This window comes from Poecile atricapillus, chromosome 2 (assembly GCF_030490865.1).
Source record: "Poecile atricapillus isolate bPoeAtr1 chromosome 2, bPoeAtr1.hap1, whole genome shotgun sequence".
Lineage (NCBI taxonomy): Eukaryota > Metazoa > Chordata > Aves > Passeriformes > Paridae > Poecile > Poecile atricapillus.
This window is the reverse complement of record NC_081250.1, coordinates 9,365,517-9,388,203: the sequence shown is the minus strand read 5'-3', so window position 1 is coordinate 9,388,203 and position 22,687 is coordinate 9,365,517. Positions and strand designations below refer to the sequence as shown.

At 35.5% G+C, this 22,687-nt stretch overlaps 1 protein-coding gene across 1 annotated transcript in view; it reads left to right on the top strand.

Annotated features, from left to right (window-relative positions):
- PTPRN2 (protein tyrosine phosphatase receptor type N2) overlaps nucleotides 1–22,687 on the top strand; it is a 635,317-nt gene that overhangs the window by 276,165 nt on the left and 336,465 nt on the right. Inside the window, exon 11 of the mRNA XM_058833496.1 lies at nucleotides 8,868–8,947. Coding sequence (XP_058689479.1) covers nucleotides 8,868–8,947 — 80 coding nt within the window. The remainder of the gene's footprint in view (nucleotides 1–8,867; nucleotides 8,948–22,687) is intronic.

The following is a 22,687-nucleotide window of genomic DNA, read 5'->3' as shown; positions in this document are numbered from 1 at the left end:
AACTCAGAAATAATGGAACTGCTTTGATTCAAACTTGACTTTTCCCACAGATTTAATGAGTCTGGGAAACAAATTATGTGAAAAATGTATTGCTGTAACTCATTGCATGCAGGCATTTATAAGAATTTACATTGTGTTTTCTGGTACATATTGTCTCATTTGACAACTAATTTATAATATAAAGATTCATCACTTTTTAGAAGAATGATGATAAGGAAAAAAAAAATGGTAAAAATTTAAACTATGCATTTCCTTACTTAAAAATGAGTGATTCCACAACTTTAGCATTACATTAGTCTTTTGGCTTTTCCCCCTGAGGTACAATACATTTTGTGTTCTTTTCTTAAATGAATGTGCATATAACCAAGATAATTTTGCCTTTTCCACTGTAACTTTCCTGCTTGAAAAAACATAAAAATCATTAAAATAACAGGAAGGATTTTGGCCTGCAGCATTTTATGAATTCTAAGTTACAAAAGAGAAAAACCATAAAATCTAAGGAGATTTTTGCAAATAATATATATGGTGCTTGGCTTTCCATTACAACATTTCATCTCATTAAAACAGAGGATTTGCACCTTCATAATCAAAAGCAGAATGAATCCACTATTATTGATACATTTCCATGAACTTCTGGGTCCTTTCTCAAGAGAAGGTTTTTACAGATATGTGAACTCCTGAAGTCTATCTTTTTTTAACTTCATATTTCTCTACTACTTATCTCTCTGTGTGACTGAGAATGCCATCATATTCCTTTTTTAATAAAGCCAAAGTTCAGAACATTATAGGGTAGGTAGGTTATACTCCTTTCTTTCAAGGAAGTCATTGAGTGTGTGCCATTGTATTTAATTTGTTTAACACTTTACATATTATTTGCAGGTAATAATTTCCATTCTACAGATGGGTCGATTGAAACCCAAGGCAGTTTGCTTCATTTTCCCTAAAATGATGCAGGACTTGATGACAGATATGAGAATAGAAACAGAGAACTGTGATTCTCACTCTTGAACTAAAACTTCATCCACAAATAGAATTACTAATATTAGAAATGAAAAAAAAAAATAAAGTTTTCATCTAGGGATTTGTTTAAAAGAATAACCTCTTAGAAGAAATATAAAAATTATTTTATGTGTATGTCTGTCTTGATCCTTCTGCCCTTGGCTACCTGATTCTCCTAGAAGTACAAACACACATTTTCTTCTCTCATTTTGTGACTTGGATGCTTGGATTTTATGAGTATTACATGCCTGCTGACCCAGCCAAAAAAGATAAACAATTCTTTAGCATTTTCGTTACTGCCTAGCCAGTAAATACTGCATAAACAGGCCAATAAGTTGAATGATAACTTGCCTGTGGAAGGGTTTGTATTCCTTAAGAGCCATAAAGACAGAGCAAATATAGGTAGGTACAACTGAAAAAGACCAGTAAATTCCACTTGCAGTGCCTCCTTTGCCAAGGAAATATCTCGACCTCAGAGCTGGCAGGGGAGCCTCAAGAACAAATCTTATCGGTGTTCTCAGAGCTAAAGGAGAAGCCAACAGGTCCTTCTGAGGACAAGCAGGAAAGCTGTACTTGCAGCACTCAGAATTTGGTAGCCTTTTGAGCTAAGACTGCAGCAAAGTTTGGGGTTCTTTTGTCTTTGGTTGTGCTGCCTAATACTGATGCAAGAAACTTGTGTCCTGCATGGATCCTACCAAAGCTCTGAGCTTTCCGAACCTGTACCTCTGTAACAACCCTAACATGTGAGTCATGCTCCTCGTTAAGGATTAAAAGTCACTTGTGCAAGCAGAGCAAAAGGTGACTGTCATCCCAGCAGACAAATTTTATACCATTTCCATTAACAACACAGGTGTGTAGTGGGTGAGGAGGGCTGAAGCCAGTAAAACACATTGAAGGCTTACTGGGTGAAAATTAAAAATGTCTGCTCTTTGTAGATATAAAAGTATGAAGAAGGAGAATGGAAATATTAATAGAATGCTTTTTTTTTTTCTTTTTTTAATGACATAAATTTTATCCTTTAGCTTAATCCTTGGGGAGTGGAAGAAAAATCACTGTACATTTAAGAAGCTTTTTGAGACCATTTGTCCCCCCCTCACAGGGTCCAAACCCTTTTTTTTACCATAAGAAATTATAGCGCTTGTATGGTTTGTTCTTTTAAATACTGTAATTAAGAACCTTATTTGCATGGCAGGCAAAGCTGGCAACTTTCATGTACTCAGTGTGGTGAAAATGTCAAGTTTCATGGCTTGTGACAGATTAATAGAAAAATTATTTTAAAACTCTGCAAATTATTCATAGATATTGAGTAATCATCAAAAGTTGCATTTTGTGAAGAATAAAAATAGGGCAAACTGAGTGTAGCATCAATCTCTAAATTAAGCGTTGTCTCTTTTTAAAATCATTTAAATTGTAGGCTTAGCAAAATAATCTTCACCTCAGATGAAGTAAGTTGTAAAATCTTTAAAATACTCTTTCATCATCTTTTGCAATGTAAATTAGGATCAGTGTACTTAGCGCAATTTTGATGCATATAGATTAAATGATTAATACAAAATTAATGATTAATGTAAAATAATTAAAGCTCCATCTTTTAGTATCGGTATCAGAGACCCACCAGCCATGGACTGCTGTTATTGGAAAGTATCCCTTTCTGGGCCAGTCATCCCTTTTCTGTGACTTCAGTCTGGAAACCATTCTAATGATGGTAGTGTGTCATTATTTGAACACCTTGCAGCCTCTTCTGTGCCCCTGAAATGCTGCTCTGTGCAGTCACTCCTCAGCGCTTATTGTGACAGGGGAGAGAAGAGGGCACCACAAGGTCTTGCCTGGTTTATGAAGAATGTAACTAGCAGAAGTGAATCTGGGCTGCAACCATCAAATCCAGACCAAAGTTTTGTTTCTATGTAGCTACATTTGCAAGATGTGATTGCTCTGAAACTGTCAGTCTTTCTAATCTTTGTGGTCTACCTGTTATACCTCCCAGCTGCCTGGTGAAAACCCCTCTAATGAAATGCAAGCAGTGATAGGAACTCAGCCACTACCTGGTGGGCACTGCAATTAGTGTCTCCCTTAGCAAGGATTTTGCTTTTCCATCTTTAGCACCTGGTCACTGTCTGTGTAACCAGGTGTCACCAGGTGTAATGCCAGTACAACAAGTCCTTAACTTTCTCTCTCCATGCTGGGTTTAGTGTAGGAACACTTCAGAGAATGGTGTAAACTGTTCATGCTTAGGGTATATGAAGGATATAAATATTAATAGATAATATATTACTTGCTGTATTGCAGGGTTTTCTGGAACACTGCATCATTCTGCACTTTAGGGAGCATGTTGAGAGTTTCCTGAGAAGGGCTCGAAAAACTCATTTTGCTAAAAAAGAAAAAGATTTTTTTTTAATTGATCACTGGCTGTGCATACATACCTGTCAATAGGAATGTGAGAATACATACAGCTTCACATTGATATTTCTGCAGTCCAGGTGCAAAGTGAAGAAAATCATTGAACAGTAAAGATATTAAAAAGTGAGGGATGCGTGCCTTTTTAGTATTAAGTCTGAGGGATGATCAATAATTCTCTACTCAACAGTTCAGGGATGTTATTTTGTAGTGGGTCAGCACAGCACATCCTTTTCAAGCTTTCCTGAATCTTCGAATCTCAGTCAGGTACCTGCTTGTGTAATGTAAATACAGTAAGATGCAATGATTCACAAAATAAATTCTGGTCAGCAGTTCTGGTCAAAAATGTTGGTCAAACTTGAATCAAGTAGTAAACTGATTTACAGGTACTCTGAGTGTCAGAAGGAGAACAAACTAGCCAGTGTACACTTCTTAATCCATTAATGTATTATGTGTCAGTGTCCAGCTACAATTTTTTGCCTTTGCTTTTCTCTGTAAATCATGCTGTAGAAACATACTGTAGTATAAAAATGCCTCTGCTAATTATGTGTTTTTCCCCATTGATTTGATTTGACATAAATATGTTTATATACCTCTAAATATAATATATAAAACAGTTACAGCAGCAAGAGCATCTTGTTTTTTCCAGAATTGAGAATGTGAAAAGGAGGCTTCAGTGCAGTATAAACAATGGACATAAGCTTCAAATTCCTAAACACAGAAAGCATAGAAATGTGTACACATTGCAAGTCATTAGTTCAAGGCCACCAAACGTTTCCTGAGACAATTACCTTCACTGCTATAAAATTTGCTTTGCACAGTCCTCTGGAGCGTTGCTAATTGCTTTTCTTAACCTCCAGAGATTAAAGGATTTTGAAATGAACATATAGACAAGTAGTGACTTTAATTTCAAATCTAAGCTTTATTAAGGCAAGCCCTGTTTTATAAAATAGGGTCATTAAGAGAATGTTTCATGTTGGAAATAGCCAATTCTAATCTCCTCATCTTCCCCCAGTCTTGAGAAATTGCACTCTGCCTGTATCTTAAAAATGAGATGCCACCTCAGATCGTTTCCATCTGGCATCAGCTCTATGTCTCATCTTCAGGAGTACACAGACCCGTGTTGGCACTTGTTTCTCAAATCCTTTTCCACTAGGGGGTATGATAGACTGTGACTGCATCTCTCAGAGAACATGCGGTGTGATACTGTAATGCTGAAGTACACGCACACGAGGGAGAGGAGCAGGCATGAAAAGCTTGGTACATAATTTATGGAGATTTAAATCCTGTCATTCATAAATATAATTATAACCTACGGCTTGAAAGTGATATGGACCTTGCCATATTGATCACGCTCCAGCTCTGTTTATTCAGATCATTCATTTGTTGACAGGGAAAATATAAGAATGCTGTTAGTCGTAAAACAATTAACAAAAGGAAATACTTGTATTTTACACAAAGAATATTCTTTTTTTCTGTGTGTATTGTGCACCCTCCCACCTTCAGATGGGAAATATAAACCCAAGGGGAGGGGATATTATTAAATCAGCAATCAACCTTCAAGTCATTTTGGTATAAACACTGTAATTATTTCATCTCTAGTAAACAGAATAAAAGACAACAGCACATAAGGGTGACAATTTGCAATATGCTTTGAATGTCTTTGTAAAATAACCCCTTATTATGACTGAAGGCAACATTGTTGTAAGTAAAAAAAAAATAATAAGGCAAAAGTTGTGACAGCCAGTGGGGGGGAAATTAATTGGTAAAGTTTGAATAATAAATTTAGCAGGTCATTGCAACAGACATTACATTTTGTGTGGGGGTAAGTCACTATTTATTAGCCTTGAAGCTAGAACTGCTTACCTTTATTCAAAAAAAATTATAAAGAAGTATAAGAAAAAAGTGGTAAGTGCAATTACATTGTATAGTCCAGAGTCCTTCTAAAATTCACAATCTTCACTTACTTAAGTGAGTATAAGTTCCTTTGTGTCAGAAAAAAAATTACTACATTTTTACATGGGGGTAACTGTAGTAGCACGCAGCTCAGGGTAGGGATAGACAAAAAAAGCCATCTAACATTTTTAACCTCAGCTGCAGCAGATGTCAGATGTGGGTGAGGTTTCAGCCTGGACAATGTGGTTTCCTTGTGACTCTTTTCTCCTGCCCAGCTGGTGAGTGATGCCTGGGGTAAGGTACCAGGCAGCAGTGATGCCTCTGCTCCTCCAGCACCTCTCTCGTCTGTGGGAATGGTTTGCTTGCAGTTCAGCAGCTTATAAATAAATGTGTGCACTTCGCTGAGCCTCTGTATTTAGAGCAGTTTGAAGACATTGCAATAAGTGTTAGGCAGGTTTCGGAGGGTCTGACACAGGAAAGTCTCATCTACTCAACTTAAAGTTCCTATCAGGGGTGCATTTTATACATCTTGGAACCTTTTTTCAGGCTGGTCAACCTCTTGTTAAAAAGTCTTTTAAAAATATTTTGCAGTCAAATAATTAATGGTATTGTTTAAATGTTCTCATCCAAGACATAATGAACAGTGAGGAATTCCCTAAAGGGCATCTTTTGTTATTGAAATGTTTATTTATTGAGTGCTTTTGCCAGAAGCCCCCCATGAGAAAAATCTCATTTTATGAGCTCCTGAAGCAGTCAGCTCCCAAAACATCAAGTAGAAATGCAATTTTGACCAAGTAATCTCAAGGTCTTTTGTTTGCTTTTAAATAAACAGAATGCCAATGTGCAAAAAGTTATGACAAAAGCTGTTTTATTTTCTGTATTTTGCAAGTATTCCTAGTGAATCCATGCTGATGTGGTGCTCAGGTGATTTCTTACATACAAGAATTCAATTGCTACAGTAGAGGAATACAATGTCCCACAGAGCAACATATGAGTGGGTGTTTTAAATGATTCTGAGATTTATTTGTTCCTGCAAGAGGATGGTCTTAACTCAGTATCATCCCACTTGCATAAGGAATTTTTTTCCTCGTCTTGTTTTTTGTTCTTGTTTACCCTGAGCAGTGAGGAGAAATGACAGTAGTTGTGGCAACACTGATGTGGGCATGACTTGGATCTTCTCGTGTTCCTGGGTTCTCCAGGTGGAGTCAGTAGAGAATAGTGGGATGGTTACTGACAGGTTTCACTCCTTGGAAATCCCTGTCTCTCGCTGCCTGGGCTGGGTCACTGAAATGATCCAGTTTTAATCTATATGATTTTATTGATGCCAGGAAGTGCAGGGCTGCAGGGAATGGAGCAAGACAGAAGTGTGAGGAAGTGGGGAGCAGCTGAGAGATAAAAGTAAAATATTCAGGTAAGGGAAGGAGGGCAGGAAACTTTCTGTCTTTGTGGATAGAGCTGAAGTGCAATTACATTGGAGCTGAAATTTTGTGTTGGTCCTACGTTCTCAGCTATAATGGGCTATGCGTAAAGATTTGGGGGGAATATCTGAAATTAGGGTTTTTTTCCCTGCTATCTTGGTCATGCATGAGCTGTGTACTGGGGTGGTGCTGCTATTATTTAAAGCAGACTGCTAATGGCACTGTAAATATCTGAGCAGCTGAAGAGGAATCAGCATTTCTCTTATGTTTGCAACACAGAAAGAAGGACAGTGCAAGATTAGTTAGTGTTTGGTATCCTGATTCAGGTGCATTTTATGGTTGATTATCTCAGGGTTAAGTGGCAGAATAGTCTGGGTTTTTGTAAAACAGTTATCTCAAATAAAAAGTACTTTGCACTCATTGATTATTTTAATCTATAACATTAATATGGTATTGAAAAATGTTTTATAATTGCCTGGCATTATTTAAAGTGTTTCTTGACCATCAGTGACCAGGCTTTTAGCGTGTCCTTTAACAGTAAAATCTGTATTCTTTTTCTCCCCTCCTCCTAAGAGTACTTTGAGAAAAATGATTGATTAATGGCAGTCCCTGTTAACTCCAGAATAAAATGTGTGCAGTGCATGCTTTGCTAGTAAAAGATGAAAGGATATTCCTTATCCTTATTCTTACTCTGATTCCCTTTGTGACCTCAAAGCAAAGTCTTATAGTTAAGAAAAGGTTTTTTCTGCCTGAAATGGAAAAAGTTTAAAGGCATTTCTGTCTAGGATATATGTGATGCAATTAAGCACACTTCATTAAGTGCTCTCCATTCTATGATTATAAGAGGTGAACATTTTAATAAAAGAATAACTAAATACTTCGTTTCAAGCCCTGCAAGAAAATATTTTTCAAGTTATTTCTTTTATACAGCAGTTCTTCTGATTTTATTCTCTCCTAAGCCACAGCCATAGGATGTCAAAAGCTGTTACATGTACAGTTCCAGCCCATGCACTTCACCTTTTGAGCAGGGTTGCTCATCACAGTATAAATGTAATTCTTTTCACTGACATTATGAGTTAAAACAACTCTAGGAACTTGCATAATACATATTATGTAAGTAAACTTTTATAAAATAGTGCAAATTTTTGTTTTTCTTGAGACCCTTCACTCTTCTTTTCTGTAAATTCTTGCATTATAATTTATATAGTCTCCTGTTCCCCAGAAATTTTTCTTCAAAAATACATTCACTGTATTTTTATGTGTATTTTTCTTACATGATTTTAAATAAGTATTTAAGCATAGTTTGAAGGACATCATGCCTGAAATTTCTTCTTTCCTTTCATCAGATGTACATGTAAGGTGTTTATTGGGATGGATGGACAATTAATGCAACATTACCATTACAGATTTATTTTGCCTTAAAATTGTACAATGATTTTTTTTGGTGACTCTCTGAGTACAATGCCACTCTACATCTGGCTAATCAGTACTTTCCTCTGTAAATGTCTTATAGATTTTAGTTCCATAAAGGACCATCAGGCTACACGCAGGAAGGTCTCCACGGAGTCAAATAATTTCCCCTCAGAAATTGTTCCAAGAGGTGATCACCTCTGTTGTTAAATTATAAATACTTTGTGGTATTTTTCTGGTCAAAACCACCTATTGGATCAGATATGTCCAGAATGTCTTCTCCACACATATTCTTGCAGAATATGATTAAGATAAATATTTTGAGTTTCTCTATTGTCCCTCAGATTTGCAGTTGTGACAAGAGGAACTAAAGTTGTGTTGATACTAGGAATATAAAATGTGAAAATACATGTAATCTTCTTTGGATTCTGAATTCCAGTGATGATCTATGCTGTACTTGAGTGAATAGCAATTTCAGTGTCTCCATTTTGCCATCTTCATAATAAGAATATTATTTACAGGAGTGTTCTGAAGTTTAGTTAATGTCATTGAAATTCTTTCAGACGGGCACAAAATACACACAGGAAACCACAAGAGGTATAAAAATGTATGCAAATGTAGCTAATGAAGCAAAAGGAAGAGGGCTAAATGGTGTCTTAATAGGTTCTCTTTAAAAGCCTATTTTGATAAGGAATATTATGCCATGTCTCTTGATTATGAATCTTACATTTTTTTAATAATCTCTTTCAGCGTGCTGGGACCAGCTGTGACCTTCCGAGTGCACTCAAACCTCCAAAATATTTCAACTGCAGATGTTGCCAAAGAAGCAGGTAAGTCCCTGTCCTCCTTTCCCAAACTTTGACCACCCACGTTTGTTTAGCAGTCAGTGCCACTGCAGACAGCACAGACACATCCTGTTTCCCCAGAGGAAGACATTTAAAGGGAGAGACAGTTCAGAGGTGAGTGGCACATGATAAACTGAAGTTTAACGTCTTTGAGTCCATTAAAACTGTTTGAGATTTCCTTGTTTGTCAAGAAAATTAAATAGAGGCTTATAGTCAAGTTCCAGCATGGTGAAAAACTCTTAAGTGTTGTCAAAAACTTAAAAAACCACATTAGTCATTTGTAAAAGAGGATGTAATACTTTCCCTTTTCTGATAGTTTTTTTCAGGAAACAAAAATGTTATTACACCTTAGCCTTAATTTCTGGAGCAAAAAAATAGTAGAAATATGCCTTTGTCAGTGTGCTATTTAAACAGTTTCAATAACAAGTTGGTCTTGGAAGTAAAGGTTGTATTTCTAGAATTAAGCTGCTTTTGGATAAGTACCACTGTTCTAATGACTCCTTTTTAGCTTGGCTATTACCTGTGTTACGGAGTTGTTGACTGCAAGAAATAATTTCTGCAAGGTATCTGAATTGATAACTGATTTGCCTCCAAATTCCTCAATTGATAGGCTTTAAAAATCAGAAATGAACATGTTGCAATATTACTTGAAAACAGAAACAAGAAAAGTTCATGTAAATAGGGATTGGGGTCCCCAGTGTTCATTAAGTTCTCCTTTTGCTTTCACCATGGATGAATTTAGTGACAGAAAGAACTGGGGTGGCTCCTATGCCAGAACTTTCCTTTGCAGAACCCTTTGCATTGGAGAAGGGTCTTGTTAACTGGTGATTAAAGAGTAGCAAGGGTTTATCATGTCAAAAAGCCCTAGATGTGTACTGTCAGAACTCAAAAATTACAATAAATACTGAATTTTGTGACTCATGAATGGGTATGATTCTTTTCCTGGGAAAAATTAAAATGGCTTTTATAACAATGACTTCCCCTGTCTTGTAAACATGTTGAATCTCTCTGAAAGGATCAACAAATATGATGATGTTGGTAGAGCCTGCCTGAATTGCCAGAGGCTTTTGACAAGGTCTTCCCAGAAGTTTTGAAGGAAACAAATAGTTTCTCAGAATGTGGAATATGGAACAGAAAAATGGTGAATAGCTAATTGGTTAGGAGGCAAGAAACAGAGATTAGGAATAAAGTATTAGTTTTCTGAAAGGCTAAGATAGTGAAAATAAAAGGTGGAAGGATCTCTGCTGGGACTGTAATATTCAACATAGCTATAAGTGAATTAGAAAAGAGTGAGCAGGAAGGTAAGAAATCCTGCTAATACTGAATTATTCACAGTATTAAGGTGAAAGTTGATTTTAGAAATGTATAAAGCTCAGTGAATTGACTCAAAATGGCAGATGAATTTCACTGTAAATTACTGTAAAAAATTTCATGTGGAGAAAAAATAGCTTTGAATACAAGGTCTACGTAGTAATGTAGTTAGTATAGTAATAAGTAATTTGATGAAAATGACAGTTCTGTCTCCATTACCTGTTGAACGAGGAAAGTGGTTTTAAGAATTATTTGGAAAGGAATAGAAAATAGAATAATATCATTTGTTCTTTCATAAATATGTCCTTTGTCTGTATTTAAATACCACATATAGTACCGCTTTTCATATCTCAGAGATTTGAAATTCGGGCTGAAATGGAAAGATTCAGGGAAAAGCAGAAGGCATGACTGTAAGTATGGAACATCTTGCATATAACAAGTGATGCAGTAAGAAAGGAAACTTTATTTTGGAAAAAAAAATAAAAATATATGTTATAAGAAATGTCTGTCAGCTCTAGAGTTGCACAGTGAATGTGGACAGGACTGTATAATTGGTTTTGCAATGCAAGAAGAGATGAAACTGGCAAAAGGCGGGTTTAAAAAAATCTGAATGCAGTTTATATTTTTTACAGTTGTGCATAATGTGGCTTGCATGTGTTCAAAAATTTACATGTAAGGAAATTAATGGAATTGGCATCCACTGAAATTTAGCGAGACTGTGGAAACATTGTCAAGTCGAGGAAATTCCTGATGTGTCTTGGCCTGTTCCTAACAAGCTACTCTGAAAAGTAAAAAGGCTGTGACTTGTTTATTTCAGCAAAACTCAAGATTAAACATTCTGGGTTTTTTTTTACTGCTGGAATCAAAGTAGTTGTTTTCAACTTTAACTTGAATGCTGCTGACAAAGTAGGGAGGTTCTGGGGATAAAATAATGCCACCCCAGAGAAAGGGCAACCAAGTGGTGAAGGATCTGGAACATAAACCGTGTGAGGAGTGGCTGGGAGGGCTGCAGGTGCTACCCCTGGAAAAAAGGAGCCTTAGGGGAGGTTTTGTCACTCCCTACAATGACCTGAAAGGAGGGAGCAGTCAGGTGAGGGTCAGTCTCTTCTCTAAGACAAATGACAGTAAAAGGGGAAATGGCCTCAAGCTGTGCCAGAGGAGGTTTGGGTTTGATATTAGGAAAAATGTGGAAAAAAGGGGTGGTTAAGCCCTGGAACAGAGTGTCCAGGGAAGTATTGGAGTCACCATCCCTGAAAGTATTCAAAACCAAACAGACATGGCACTTTGGGATATGGTTCAGTGGGCAAGGTGGTATTTGGTTAAGGTTGGACTTCATGGTCTTGGAGGTCTTTTCCAACCATAATGTTCTATGATTCAATGAATTTCTGCAGATTCACCAATCTAAATTCATATTTTATACAGTAATTTTATCTGCTCTTTAGTACATTAATATCCTAGGCATTTTCTAACTTGTTTGCTTACTGAATTAAAAGTTTCAGGTTTTGATGGCTGCAGAAAGAGGTTTATAGGAGTTTTACATTAACTTCTCTTGGTATTTCAGTGTGGCCATAGTATTGTTGTGAATAACCTTGTGTTTGTCCTTAAAAAAAAAAAAAAAGAAAAAAAAAAAAGAAAGAAAAAGATCTCACAATTCTATCCATCCATCAAATATTTTAAATTTTAAAAGTATCTTATTTTTCCTTTCTAACTCATGAAGTTTCAGTGCTTGTCCGTGTACTAATCAGTTCATTTATTTTAAGCAAACTTCTTACATCCAGATCTCTAAGCCAAAAATAAATTCTCTTAAAAAATCAACAGCAATATATACTTACATAAGAAGTTTTTTCAGGCTCTAGTTGTAATTATAAATTTTTAAAGTCAACCGTGTCTTGAAGAAAAGTATTCCAAGTACTTAATTAACCAAGGGAAACCAAAGGAGAATAAATCAATGCATACTTCCAAGGTAGGCACAGGTAAATGCATAATTCCATGCTGTACTGCTATTAGGTAACTTGACATTCCTCCAGGAGCTCAGAAAGCAGACCTTGTTTACAGAAAATGGATAGACCAAATGGACAGAAGAATTTCACAATCTGTCACATCCTTAGAAATGAAAAGCATTTGGAAATTGAGCTAATCAGATGCCATAATAACTATAGGAATGTAAATTATTCAGATTTGCAAAAAGGAATCTATTTGTGCAGGTGTTATGTATGTGCAAGTCTCACTGATAGCCACAGGAACAGTTTCTGTGAAGCAGTTCAGTCTTATTCATGTAGCATATATTTTTATAACCAAAATGGATACACTTCATATTTTCCTTGCACTATTTAAGGTTTAAATATAGGGAACTATATATAAAGTTTTCCATCCTCCTCTGTGGAGTTTGAAAAATGTTCAGGTTAGAGAAGACATGGGACCATTTAACAATTATTCAAGGAGGTGAATGACTTAAAATATCCAGTAAAAACCAGAGATAAAGAAGTATGATAATAAAAACGGTCTCCTCTGTTGTCTTGGAGTTTGAGGTTCATTCTTCTTGGTGCACACACGACCTGAAGCAAAATATTTTGAAGCAAAAAAAGCTCTCTAAAATCCTTTAGAGACATTCTTGCTGATGAAACTGTTTTTCTCCAGCAATTTGCGCTTCCAATTCTGAGTAAATGTTTTGATTACTTTTGGTTGGGTTTTTTTTTTCAGTTTCTAAGGCTACATAATTATATGGGGAAGCTGACAACAGAGTAATTTAAAATTGTGAATAGCTTGCTTTCTCACATTAACAATGCCTTTATTTGTTCTAGAGCTGGACACCCAAGATTTTGTCAGCTTCACACACTTTGACATTCAAATGATAGAATACATCTTTCCTCAAGTAGCTGTCCTCTGGCTTATTTCTGCTTAATAAGTCAGGTTCAGTGGTGCAGTGTAATTTCATCTCAATGTTTTGAAGAAATAAGCTTGCTCAAGACGTAGGTGACCTGCTCTAGGAGTAATTACAGTTGGCACGACATCATTTAGACAAACAAATGTGTATTTCTTTTTTCTTCAGTTAAAAATCAAGAGAAACCTAGCAGAGAGCAATTATCAGTAAGATAACTCTATATAAAATTTCAATATATTTGGTATAGAAATGAGGAAAGAAATTGCTTTATATGTAGTCCAGAATCCTTTTAGGCAAGGACAATAACTTCTAACAATAGTTAGAAAAGTGGAAACTTCTGAAGTTTCCAAACAAACTTTGGCATCAGGTGCCTGCAATGATCATACACATGAAGAAGAGATGTAGGAGAGAGGTTTTGGGCACAGGTACTCAGCGCTGCTGAGATGCCTTTTAGTGTTACAGTCATGCTTACATTTCTTCTTGTATTGAAGTGCAACATTTTAGGTGTTTAGGTGAAGACTGAAAAGCAAAGGGCTGTGTGTGTGGTGTAGGCATGGTAGTGACGGGGATAAACAGCACAAAGAAAGGCAATGCATAACGAGATATTGGGGAATTAACAGGTCTTGTGTGCCTCAGATATCTTGTGATACACACCAGTAAGGAAAGTCAGAAATTTTGATTTATTTAATGTGTATGTAGGAGCACAAAGAAAAGTTTTCAGTTTGTTTTTTTTTTTTTTTCTTAATTTCTGTAACTTTAAATTAAACCATTGGTTTGGATGGTTTTGGGGTTAGCTTTTTGTTGTTTTTGTTTTTTTTTTACTTTCCTGTTGCCCTGTTGGTGAAATTCACATTTTCACTCTGCACATGGTCTGAAAGGCACTATTATTATGACTTAGAGAGTAAGTTGTTGAATCATACAAACTTATTGTCTAAAAATCATTTCTCTGCAAGCAATTTAATTCTGAAAATAAAATATCACAAAATTAATTCTGCTGAAACACAAAAATGCAAAATAATATATTGTTATTCAAATTTTACTGTCTTATGCAATATAACAAGCTAATTTAAATAAAGACAGTGCCTCAAATTTATTGGAAGAGATAAAAAAAGCCATATAGAATTTCTCAGCAGTTTTAAATGACTGCAAATGATTAAATCTGTGGTCTTACAGATTTTGAGATTTAGCATTTACAAACTTTGGTCATATCACAGTTGAGCTGAAATATCCATAACAAAAAAAAAAAAAAAAAAAAAGGCAGTAGAACTTTTTGACACTGAACATGAATAGTTTTGTTGAAGTTGGCAGCTCTGAACATACTAAACACCATCTTTAGCTTCTAGCACTTTTGAATGAAACATACACCTCAAACCCCTTAGGGTTAACTTACCCTGCGCAGTGTTTTCAGCTGCTGGTGTCTTATTGGTTTGGAGTGGTCCAAGATGTCATAGCTCTTAGTCAGGATAACTAAATGGCCAAGTTCTTCATGAGCCTGGATCCAGCTGATGAAGACAGTATTTATGCCTTATTCTGCCTCCAATGTGCTGCTTCTCTTGGCACCATGAAATTTGACAATTTTTTTTTGTGCTGGTTTGCTAATAGCATCCGCCTTGTTTTTCATGTTGACTGTCAGTGCAGGAGATAGGAATTCTGTGTCATCAAAAGGAGGAAACTTCAATTTCAAAAAGCAAAATCATTATAGCCAGCCATGTTTTTCTTGTTGACTTTTGGTGTAAGCTTTGGAAGTCTTGAGAGAAGTCTCAGCAAGATGAAGGCTGTTGCTTCAGGCACCAACATGTCCATGCTGGCAGAGTGTCTTGGTTCCTTTTTCTACCCCACAACTGTGAGCAGTGATGGTTGTTTTGAAAATATTAATTGGTCAGTCACATAATTCAGCTGTGATGAAGTAAAGAGAAGTTTAAAGTCTTCAGATTATTTCCTTCCCTTTATCTAGGTTTTTGTAGACCATGCATTAGATATCTTGCACTCTGAGATGGTAACAAAGAGTGTGTCTGTGAATAATTTGAAGTTCATCTTTGAAGAGAATTGACAGCTTCTGTGTCAGAAAATTTGAACAATGTAGCCAGGAGGCTGTGAGGTAGATCTGATTTCACTTGCCATGTCCCTGATTTAAGTAGGATTACAATTCTTCAGTCTATAATGTGAAACATAAAGATTTGACTCTTAAGTATTTTGGTGCAAATCCTGGTTTCTTCTACAGAAGCCTCCTTAGCTCATATTGTCCTTTTTCACCTCCTGAGCCCTCTGTAGTGGATTGATTTCCTTTCACCTGCTGCATCGTCAAAACTATTTGAATTATTTTCCTCAAATCCTTCTGTTGCTGAATAGAGGATGTCATTATGGTTTTAAAGATTATTCAGAAACTGAACTGTCTCCTGCAGTACCAAATGTCTGATACAACGATTAATGAGTTTTCAAGATGGCATTTCTTTCCCACCTCGTTCTTCTGTTGAGAAATAGAACAAGTGAGAAGTGCTACCATTCAGAAAATGTGTCTCAATCCTGAAGAACAAGTACCTGTGGTTATAACTCTTCTCCATGGACTTCTAATTATGGTATTCTTTGCTGTGATTAGTAAGGATGGAATTCATTTTAACATACACTCCTCTCCTCTAAGAATAACGGTGAAGTATCTAATTTTAGGGAGAAATATTTCTCGTCTTTGAAACCACTTTCTGTTTTAATAGAAAACTGCAGAACTTCCTTCTGTTCAGTTTATAAAGTGATGTTATCTATTCTGGCATAAACCCATAAATCCAGCTGCTTAAATATTGGGAATTGTTAAACTACTTAGTAATTTTGTAGACCTGGGGAAGAAAACAAAAAGTGTTCAGTAACATAATGTAGTTAATAGTCTTTATTTTAAAGCAATTATAGTTTATGTCATTGCATTCTCATGCCTCTTATTTACACCCATTCATAGAAAACAGTCAATTAAATGAAAATAAAGAGAACCCCACTATTGGTGTAGAATAGCTATTAGAATATTGTGGAATACAATATTTAGTACCTGAACAACACAGTTATACCAAAGGTTCGATGGAAATAGAATTGAAGCTTAGATTGAAACTCGTGTCTTTCTGTTAGGAGGGTTTTTTTCTGACATCTGTAAGCAGGTCTATGGAGACTGGTAAAAATAAGTCTTCTATTTAAGTAATTTATGTTGTGGTTTAGAGGTTAATAGAGATTTTAAAGTTGAATATTTTAAAGAGCCCTCTGGTAATATATCTAAATGTGTTTTAGTAGTGAGGGCAGAATTCATCTAAATTGGTTGCAGCTGTCTAAATGTTAGGCATTTATTCAAAAATAGTTGCCTAGGTTGCCTCTAGATTCAAAGAGAAAAGATATATTATATGAAGTGACATTTATCATAGGTGGCTAAAAGTTTGAGAGAAAAATCATCACTAATATCAACAGAATCACTGAGACATTGTTGATGATAGACCTGCCATCGTAGATCTTGCATGTAAATCTGGGGAGGTTGGTGGAAGTCAGGATGGTGGAATTTTAAACACTTTAGGAAAACTTCTTCCTGTAATTGTTTCTTGGTAACATACTCAAAAATATTTGTTTTTCTATTGATAGGTTTCTTAAAATCTTCTGGTGCAAATCCTGATTTCTTCTACATAAGTCTCCTTTTTTACATTGTCCTTTGCTAACATATTAAAAGCTCTTTAAAAATTCAAAATTATTTTAAGATCAAGTGAATATACAAAAATTTAAATTTTGATAATTTCCATGTGTGACACCATTAAATAACCAAATTCCTGCAGTTGGTTTCTTCACATCTACAGAGCTGATAATCCAGGATCATACTGCCTTGTAGTTGGGGTGAAAAGTGGTTTTCTTTTAAGCCAAAGAAATCTCCCAATACATTTTTGACTGTGCAAGTGGAAAGTCTTTTTCCATTTAACTTTGCTAAAGATTTCCATGCACAGATGTTTGAAACTGTGTATTTTATGTGTAGGATGGTTTTCAGTTGGTGCAAATCAACAAATAGCTGCTCTAAAATCCATGGCACTGAAAACGTGTTACTGAAACAAAACACTTTTATTTTTTGTATAGCAGCAGTACAGGGCGTCCTGATGTGGACATAGCATCAAAAAGTTCCCACACAAAAATATTTGAGCACTAATTTTATTTCTGACTTAAAGCAAGCAGAAATTCCCAAACCCAAGACAATTGCTTAATGTTGTATTTCACCATATTATTTAGCCAAATTTCTTCTATTTCACATTTTTATGAGAAGCAGCACATTTTCCAGGAAAATTGAAATATATATGCTATATGACATACCCAGCAATAATAATTACAATTCCAGACACCTCTAAATGTTATAGTCCTTTAATAAATTTTTATGTATTTTTGTGCAGTACACTTAAGAAGCTATTGCTGTTTCCAGCAGATCCCAAACATATTAAAACAAATTGTTTAGGAATGCAACAGTTAGAAGAAATCTGGCAATGCAAGCATACAGCAGGCAGCTTTTATATAAAGAAGAATTTGGCTATGTAATGTTTTTTGATGATTATGTAACTTTCTAGGTAAGCATAAAGAAAGGAATTGAAGAAACCCTGATTTAGGCCAGATAGCATTGTAACCTCATCTTTATCTTGGAAAGAACAGTCAGTACCTTTTTTCCCACCTATTAGACAGACTGATTAAAACTTCTCAATATGTGGAAGAAGATTAACCTAATGATTTTAAACTGTGCATGCAAATAAACACTAGGCACCATGTGGAACAGGGATAATGTGGAACAAATAGTGTTCTATTTTAGTTGATACAAACAGGAAAATAGTCTTTATCTGATGTAACTAAATATCCTATTTTTAATATATGAAATTGGATGATTAGCAGTCTTGTGATTTCAGCTGATAGCTTCCATATCAACCAAAGAATAAAAATTGTTAGTGAGAGCAGTGCTACTTCAGGAGTCTATGAAAAATAGTTGTTATTTAAAGCACAAGAGAAAAACCAGAAAATCAATATACTCATCTTAGAATCAGCTTGTTGTCCCTTTTACCTGGAGAAAAGTAATAACATGAAAAGGCCCTTCTCCAGAAGTGTGGTGTTTTGGTAACAGTGTGTAAGGACAGCTGCCCTGAACCTGGGAGCAATTTGTTCTCTCGGGAGAACACCATTTACAGGTTGACATCTTGGGAAGGAGGCACAAATGTGACCCTGGATGAAAGGGCAGGTGGGGGTGTTTCTGGCTGAAAAAGGCTTAGTTAGAAGGTCCAGGGGATTCACGTATCATCTGTCTTGAAAATAGGCACTTGCATGACCTTCTACTACTGATAGCTCATGGAGGGATGTATCTGAGAGGGAAAGTAATGAGCTCTTGATAGTGGGACTAGGAATTATTTGAGAGCTTTGGGAGAGTATTTGAAGATAAGAGAAGTTTTTTGGCAGTGCTCACAAGGGCACACTTGTCAGCAGTGTTCAGATCTGTGTGTTAACATTGCCTTCATTGTAAGCAGTCTTTTATGGATGGAAGGCTACTTCAGCAGCTGCTCCTGCCCGGTGCACTGTTGTTAGGGAATGTTGGAACTACAAGGCAAGAGACTTGACTTGCATGAATTGTTTGTTCTCTGGGCCATCTATGGCCAAAGAAGGTTGGGTTTTTTTCTCCCCCTGAGTTTTTCTGAGTTCCACATATCCATTCTGACATGCAAGATAAGATCAAGTTGGACTTACCACGTTTGGTCTTGTTCTTAGTTGGGGATGATGTTTTCCATTGTCTGACGAAAGTTGTTTGCAGGATTTAGAGATTATTGAGCATTGTAATAATCTGCAAATACTTAAATCTTTCTAGCATTGCCTAGTTCTCAGGAAAACATTAAATCCCTTTGTTATGTGTAAAAGATATTTTACATAAATTTGAATCTTCTGGATTAAGAGAAACTGTATGACTTTATGTTGGCTGAAGTCAAAAGACATCTCTAGATTTAATCTAGCCATAATTTTTTCAAATAGCATCTGTAAATTCTCTGCAGCTCAGTTTTCTTAATTGTAAATCTGAAATATGAATAGTAAAAGGCTTTTTATGAGAAAAATTAAGCTATAATGTATAAGTTAATTCAGAGGATAGACAGTACCATCACCATAGGATAATTATGGTCATTTGTCCCTGCACTGCTTCTGCTGCTTTTAAATATATTTTTTTCTGATTGCATCAGTGCAACAAAATCAGGATGACAGCAGTCATGAAATGTTTTTTGTTGCAAGATCCATCTAGTGGGTTATTTAGACTGTCCCCCAGAATTGTGATGGGATTGGCTGGCAGGAGATCATATAGCAAATATGTGATAGTCTGTTGGAAAAAAAAAAAAAAAAAAAAAAAGATTAAAAAGACAAAAAAAAAGACAGATGAGAAAAAAATGTATATGCCAAAATCCAGAGGGTGCCTCTTGGCAAAGTTTTATAGGCATTTTAGATCAGTAACAAGAAAAGGTAGGTAGCTACACCCCATTACTCCTTCCTAAACAGCCAGGTAATTACTTTTGGCATTTTGACAAGTGTTTGCTGGAGTGAAGGTCAAAGCTGTCAGCAGAGAAGATCTATGCTAATCTGCTCAGCTGGAGAAGTCTCAGGTAGCTAATGTTTTGTAATTAGAAGTTGTGGAAACCAGTTTTCACTGTAGATTTGCACTGAGCATAAGTGAACTGATACTACAGAGTAATTTCATTTATCATAGTTCACAAAAATTAACTAAATGGGTGCTTAGGAGTAAACATCCAATATGAAATTGGAGAACTATGGGAAATCTGTGGTACAGAGTAAATGTATATTTGTATGCGTATATATGAATGTGTGGTATTATATATTTATATTTATATTTATATTTATATTTATATTTATATTTATATTTATATTTATATTTATATTTATATTTATATTTGTATTTATATTTACATCAGACATTTTTATTATGTATGTGTGTATTTGGCTATACATGTACACATAGATAAATAATGATAATACTTTTAATTTACACTGAAAAATATTAATAAAAAAAGATGGGAGGAGAGGAAAGGAATGCACTTACTGTATTTAATAAATGTGCTGGAAATAAAATAAAAAATTTCTGGAAATTCCAAATACAAAAATTCAATGCATGCAAAATATTCCTATTTTTCTTGTGGGCATTTTCACTTCATCCAGCACTACTCTGTGAATGGATTTGTTTAATCGAGAGGGCTTTTAAACTGCTAAAGTACATTAGCAAGATATGAGAAAATAAGGAAGAAAAAAAGCCCCAAACAAATAATTGTATTATGCAATTAGGAAAACAATGAAGATTTTTATAATATGTACAATTTGTTTTATAATGCTGGCTATCTTTTCCTTGTGTTATACTCATATCTTTATCTGACAAAACTAAAAATTATTTTTCTCACATATCATGGTGTTCTTTGTTGTACTGAAAGTGTCTATATATTTGTATATATATATATATGCATATAAGACAGAAGCAGGGAATGTTTCAGAGGAGTTCAAGGTGTTCAGCTGTGCTCCTAAACTCCAGACAGCCCCTCAGGTCTGCAGTGATTTCACATACAATTAAGTGCTCATTCCTGCTGATTTTTTTCATGAACTAAAATACCCAATATAGGTATTTGCTGACCATGAGATTCCTACTGGACATGGAGAAAGAATGCAGATCATCAAAAAATAATGGTTTGGGACTGATTGGTTTGTACTGCCAAAATGGAGGCCAGGATTTGATGGCCAAATCTTAGACCTAAACCTAATGAGAGAAGGTTGCAATATTTCAGTGGTTGCAGTTGGAGCTGGAGTAGAACTTCATTGGTAGCAGTCAAAACACACTGGGCTTTTGCTGAGTAGTTTTGAACCTTGATCAGCTCTGCCACACATTGAACTCTTACCAATCAAGAGCCAGGGGGCTGCAGCACTGAGGAAAATACTCCTCTGACAATTTCTGACTTTACATATAATCCAGAACAAAAGGAGATAAAGCTTTAAATCTAGGTCTAAAGAACAGTAGGTTGATCTGAAACACAGACTTTAATCAAGAAAAAGATTTCTTTATTCTTCTGGATTTCATTACTGAGCTTTTCTAGTGGATGTTTAAGCCTTTTTCAACTCTTATATCATTGCAGGAAACCCACAACACAACTGATTTTGGGAACAGATCAGAAAATGCTTCATTTTTTTCCATCCCCATCCTTCCTTCTCTGAATGGATTTTGTGTATTATATTATTCCTTGTGACATTTCTTTCCTTGGCATTTTTCCTCTTCATGGGAATCACTATGTATTCATTCTCTTCATTCATTTAACAACTTGAGGCTATATCCTGCACCCATGTGCAGCAATATAGCTGTGAAACTCACATTAACATTAATGGGAAATGTGCAGCTACAATCAACCACACTGGGTGTAGTTACTACCCTTGGCTGTAAAATGGATTGGCACATTCAAACAGGAATGATTTCCACTTGAGAACTGGCATGTCAGAGAGGTTATTACGTTGTTTTATATTAAATTAAGATTATTTTAACATTATTTTTTAATGTGTTTCAAATTGAGAAACCCACCTGCTATAGAATCTGTTATTTTATGTTGCAACTTAATGTTTTCAAAGTTAGATCACATTTTAGGCTAGTCAGCTGTTTTCACTTGGCAGCTGCCAATACTCTGCTTCCTTTAAGGTTCAGTAAAATATGTTAACGACTATTATTTGTTGGTAAGGTAGTATCTTTTTAACTTTATGTTGAAGAATCAGATGCCCCTCTCAGGTTTTCTGATGTAAACATGGATGGATCCAAATACTTGCAATAGTTTTCTCAGTCCTCCTGTAATTCTTCCTTTTTGTTAGGCCCCTTTTCCTCTCATTCTAAGGCTCTTTCTCCTACTGGCAGCAAAGCTGTCATAGAATAACTAAATATCTGAAATCAGCAGTGGGGAAAAAAAAAGAGCTGGAAGGTGAAAGGGAGATGTGGTAAGGCTAGAAAAGCAGGTATGGGTAGATGTTTGCCTAAGTGACAGTATAGACAAGGAAGCTGATTCTCTTCTCTGGTTATTAAAGTGGTGATGAGGCAGTGTTTGGATATTTTTTACATATTTTTCTACTTATTGTTTCTGCTTCTCTGATACTCTGCCAGTATGAATAAGTGCATCTATCTCTCACTTTATATTGGTTTCTTGCTGTGTTAGGTGCAGGTAAGGAGCATCAGAGAGTTTAAGAGCTCTAATTTGGTTAAACTGTTAAACTGATATCCATTATATACTGATATCTGTTATGCAGCAAACAACCATAAATGTTACAGTTGGCAGATATTTATGTGTAGAGGCGTATGTACCAAAATGAATTATAACTTGCCCTTAAGAGTTTTAAACAAACTTTGTGGAATATTGCCATACAGTTAAATAAATCTTTGCTTTAGACAGAAGGCAGTAAGCATCTAAGAATCCTCATTCCAAAAGATGTTTACATCTCAGATTTCTTCACTGAGAAAAAGCAGAAATGGAAGCTATCACGACAGA